The sequence below is a fragment of the Loa loa genome (assembly GCF_000183805.2).
Source record: "Loa loa unplaced genomic scaffold supercont3.114, whole genome shotgun sequence".
NCBI lineage: Eukaryota > Metazoa > Nematoda > Chromadorea > Rhabditida > Onchocercidae > Loa > Loa loa.
In genome coordinates, this window is record NW_018108294.1 from 42,866 (window position 1) to 48,733 (window position 5,868).

Below are 5,868 nucleotides of genomic sequence, written 5' to 3' on the forward strand. Positions count from 1 at the left end.
GAGAGAACTATGGGGACATTGATGAGATGTTTTCACTCTTAATGATTCGAAAATTTTAAAGGAAAAAAAAAGTGTACACAACTGGTTTTTGCTTACATAATAAATGAAAAATTGACTAAAAAATTCTACAAAAATCTGATAATGATATTTCTATTTGTTCTATTAACACAAACTTCCTTCATCTCCACCTCTTTTTTTTTTTTGTTGACTAATATCCAATTCAAACATACATTTTGATAATCTAATATATATACACACATACACACACATGCACACACATACACACGCACATAACACACACACACCCACACACACATACATCGTAAGTTAAACATAAAAGTAATTATTATTTGTCTATTAATCATGAAACATAAATTTATCATATTATTTAAATCAAAATTAGAAAATTAAAATAGATATCTATTTTAATCGTTTAAATATAATAATGAGAATTAAAAAACTATTTGGGATAACAATTACATTTCCATTTCCAATTTATCTTTTTGATGATTGGATTAGCTTTTAGTTAGTTTATAAATTTGTTTAAACAGCTGACCGCTGTCATTTGTTATACCATTATAAATCAATTCATTGTTTGACTTACAAATGCAAAAATTGGAGGAAGTATATGTGAAAAGAAAAATACATTTTAGATAATATGCGCTTATTTATGATTATAATAATGAGAGGTTACAAAACTTTCAAATATATTTCATTCATATCTCATACAACAATATACATAATTAATTATTTAATGATTTACTTTGTTATATACTATAATTTTAATATAATCATTAAATGTCACCTGAAAATTTATCATATTAAAATATCAATAATATCAATGACCGTTTAATTTAATATCTTACTTTATAACTTAATTACTATCCATTAAATGATATAAGATTCACATTGGCCATTGCTATGCGCAATTGTTAAATGTGTTTAAAGAAAAAAAAAAGTTGCAAAATTTAAAAAGACGAAATTAATTATCCAAGAAGAAAAACTAAATACGCCATCTGTTGCTGTGAAGAAATCCATCATCAGGTTAATTATAACGCTCAAATATGATAAACATTTTTATGCCTGCAAATAAATATGCGCTAATTAATGGCGTTATTGTCACACTCTTATTTCATTTCATTTATTATTACTTCAATATGCTAACTTAATAAGTGTTTATATTTCCAGCTACGATTTCTTTATTTATATTCTTAAGTAAGTTTCATCTTCTACCTGTGTGATAATAAATTATTCTCATCAAATTTTTACCTTCCTTACTTTGTCTAAATTCATTTCAATATTTTTTGCAGGGAGTATTTGGTAAATGCAACGTTTGCATGCAAGTAGCATGCAATTAAATGTCTTACATGAACAATTATTTGTGTTCGAAAATTCTTGTTAAATCAATTGTCATTAATTTTTGCATAATATATCGCATTTCACCATTATTTTATGCAAATTTACAAGGATTAAATTTAACACTTCTCTAGTGATATCGATCAAATCAATTCTCGTTTGGATAAGCAGCAATATTTTAACTGTATTTCAATAATTCTAACCGATGTTATATCGAAATTTTCACCGCTATTTTTCAATGAAATTTTCAAATTTCCACCATCTTCTAATCAGTGATAAGATTTGGATTAATTCGATTAAATGCTTTTATATGCAATTTGGATTTAATGGAAAACTTCGAAGGCTTTTTTAATTTCATTAATTTTAACATTCTTAATAACTTTATGCTACATAGTTCATATGCAACTTCATGTATCATTTCATAATAAACTATCAAGAAATAGCAAATTAACAGAATCTCTGTTAATCCAAAATACGACCAAAATTTTGGCAAATAAGAAACAAGAATCAGCAATGAAAGTTTATTGGATAATGTATCAAATTCGAACATTCATTCGACAAATTTCGAATTTTATACGAGAAGCTTTTTTATCATTAAGATGGTATTTGCTTATAAAGTTGGATTTACAAACGATTCCATCAATGATAAATGATACGAATGATGATATCACAGATGATACATTATTCATTTACAAAGCATTTCTGGATTTACGACGAAAAGAACCATTAATTCGAATTCTAGCATTTAGTCAATGTCGTGATATTAATATAATTCTTCATTACAATTTACAATGTATATCAGCAAAAGATATTACAATAGAATATGATTGCCCATGGAAATGGGTACCAGAATGTAAATGGTTCTCTTTTATGCTCATTTTTAATATTGGAAATATCAATTTCTCGATTAATACTGTAAGTGTTTTACAATAAGCAATCTTTTTTCTTTTTTTCAAAGTGTCCCATTTATTTTTAAAATTCATTTGCATTTTAACTCAATGCATCGGTCATTGAAATGTATGAGAATATAATTTATTATGAAATATTTGATAAGTAATGATTAATTGTATTTTGCATATGTTAACTATTTCAATTAATTATGTTAAAATTTTAAGTTAAAACTTCTTATCTAGCTTTTTTGTGTGTGTGTGTGTGTGTGTGTGTGTGTGTGTGTATGTTATAGCTAAATGTTACCGTAGCAAATTAAATTTAGCACAAATATTCTTCAATAAAATGCAATAAATATGGCATGCTTATAATTTTAAAAAAATGATAATAATAATAAATAAATAAACAAATGTCTCTTTGGATAGTAAAAAAAAAAATGGGAAAATTTAATTAAGTTTGCAGTATAATAAAATCTTTATATTGTCATATACATGCAATAAATAAATGGAAAAATTAAGTATTAAAGATATTTTTGCTGAAATTTTTGAAAAATTAAGAAAGAAATAACGGTGAGTGAAAAAAATCGAATGATTGTTATCCCGTTGAAATTGCTTCCGCGGAAATACAAAGATATTTTACATGTATGTGTACCACCTCTTTATTGGTACTGGAATTATGTTGCATTTATACAATTCATTGAGGTATGCAATTTGCATATTTCATTTTAGTTGAAATGAAAAAAGAAAAAATCTCATGTCTTAAAATCAACATATAATAGGATTAGATTGATTTAAAGTTTTGCACTTTGTGTTCGAAATTAATTAAAAAATGTTATTTTTAATTTCCTTCAAATTCTAAAGTATCCGTATCCTTTCATACTTATTGTTACCATAAAAAACGAGCATTTTTATTTCAATGAATAAAATTAATATATTCATTTAAATAACGTAAAAATTGAAATGCCTAAAATTATCACACAATTATCATAGTTATATATCAATTAGTTATAGTAATAAACTAATTATTATATAAATTTGTTATCAATATATAATTATAAAAGATTAATACACAATTAGTTAATTCAAAATAAAATTAATATATTCATTTAAATAACGTAAAAATTGAAATGCCTAAAATTATCACACAATTAGTTATCATAGTTATATATCAATTAGTAATAGTAATAAATTAATTATTATATAAATTTGTTATCAGTATATAATTATAAAAGATTAATGCATAATTAATTAATTCAAATATTAAAAATGTATTCATTCACACAATTCTAATAATAATTCTAAGATTTGGAAGAAGCAAGGTGCTACAATGTTTTATATTTATTATGTATCGGTTAATAGACATATGATGGATGTTTTGAAAATTTACGAAAAAATGGTAAGTTAGTGTGAAGCAATGTCGTTATGAAAATAAAAAAGTGAAATTTATTTTAATGAAATTAATCAGTTCTATTCGAAGGATATAACTTCCATAAATGTTAGCCAATGTACAGATAATTTTATTTTAGCTTAACTAAAATTGTTTACCTTATCTGACTCTTTTGTTATTTTGCCAATTGCGTAAGAAATAGTAGTAAAAAATTATTCCAATTTATTCATTTAATTTAATTTAAATTATCTTTTCCAGGGAATTATTCAATTAATTCGTTGGCATATGTTACCACAATCAAAATTGATCGATCCAAATCGATGGATTTATCGTTTTGGTCATACACTCAGTATGAATGATTGTTTATACAGTTCATTTGCAAAATATGTTGCACTTGTTGATACAGATGAATTTATTATTCCAAAGTATGCTAAAACTATTCTCAAAGATTTCGCCTAAATATTAAATTACAATTTATTGCTAATTAACTCTTATGATTACATTATTTTTTTATCTTTTATGTAAAAAAAATATCAATGTTTGAAACTTTTTTTTTCTTTTGTATTAAATCTTGAAATTTCAGTTCCGGAACATTATTGCCATTTTTACGTAAAATGCATCTGAATGATACGGCTGGAAGTTTTGTATTCGAGCATGCTCGAGTCCGATTTCAGGGTTGGATTCTTTTAAAACTACAATTAAAACTTGATTTTGCTTGGCTAAAAAATGCTGAATTTCAAATTCAAGAAGGACCATCAAAAACAGTTTTTATGCCTGAACGTGTTCAAATTGTACTCACCCATAAAGTACGCGAATTTTTTAAACCATATAAATCATTGAAGGTATGTTTCCATGTTGCATACATATTAATATTATATAAATTACTCTAAGAATGATGAAATCACCAGATAGATTTACTAATTTTAACCTTTGAACTTTATATGAGAAGTTTAATTTAGAATAAAATTTATGTTTTCATAATGGTTATAAAAATTATTCAAAAAATTTGCATGCAAAATGTAAATTTTTTTTTAGTTTTAGTTTTAGTTTTTTTTTTTTTTGTTACATAATAGCTTTCAGATAAATACCACTGATGGCTTATTATATCATGCACGTTCCAATTGGATTTTTACAAGTCTTAATAATTCCATTTATCATTCAACAGATATCTTTAGCAAATATATTACTCTTCTAAATGACAAGTATCAGGACATCATGTCACAAGTACCATGGCAAGATTGGAATCTTATTCCGCTATGGAAAATTCTTTCTAAAAAAATTGAAAAATGTACGTCTAAGTAAGTTTTTAAGTTTTCAAAAAGTAAAATTAATTAGTTCATTGAAGTAATTAATTCTTGTCGTGAATCATTTTTAAAATGTCAATCATTCCGCATTACTTGCATTTTATAATTAATTTTCTCATTGCCCATTTTTGATTAAATTAAAATTTCGTCTGTATTTTAACAGATGGCGTATGTATGGTTGCAAAGCACCGTATCATTTATGTTGGAAAGCGTTAAATGATCAAGATGATTGGATTTTTAGTCATATTAATGTTAGCAGCAATTATATTTTGCTATAAATTTTGCTAATTGGAAATAATTAATGCTTCATTATGCTGTCCTTAATTAATTCATCAAAACAACAAGCACCAATTGTTTTATTAATGGAATTAAAATACTGGCGAAAAAAAAGTTACAATGACTTTTCGATGCTTTTTTCGCCTCATACGATTAGATATTTTCAGCAATTTAAACTTTTTCCAATAAATTCATCTCTGAATTTTCTCAAACATATTATGCTAAATTAGGCTTATGCTAATTAATTATCATCAAGCATTGTTGTGAATCATTTAAATAACTGATAAAGGAAAGTTCGCCGAATTTTGATCGATGGAACAATCATTTTTTACATTTCTTTATAGAATGAAATAGAAGGATTTTGCAGCAGGCAATTATACAAATAATATATGCATATATAATAATGGTGTAAAAGTAAAAGTAGTAAAAAGTAAAAGTGCAAAAGGGTTAAAAATAATTTAAATTTAAAAAAAAGAAAAAATTGTGAAGAAGATATGAAAAACTTGAGATAAATAATTGAGAAAGATATGAAACAACTTGAGATAGATAATTGAGAAAGATATGAAACAACTTGAGATAGATAATTGAGAAAGATATGAAACAACTTGAGATAGATAATTGAGAAAGATATGAAACAACTTGAGATAGATAATTGAGA

The 5,868-nt window shown here is 24.7% G+C and overlaps 1 protein-coding gene across 1 annotated transcript; it reads left to right on the top strand.

Annotated features, from left to right (window-relative positions):
• Window positions 1–1,869: 1,869 nt before the first annotated feature.
• On the top strand, window positions 1,870–4,928 carry LOAG_11967 (hypothetical protein; the record flags this gene model as incomplete). The annotated part of the gene is made up of 6 exons (XM_020448454.1): window positions 1,870–2,271; window positions 2,802–2,945; window positions 3,547–3,639; window positions 3,889–4,055; window positions 4,214–4,472; window positions 4,711–4,928. Coding segments are annotated over 6 exons (1,281 nt in total), but the record flags the coding sequence as incomplete, so codon positions are not given.
• Window positions 4,929–5,868: the final 940 nt, after the last annotated feature.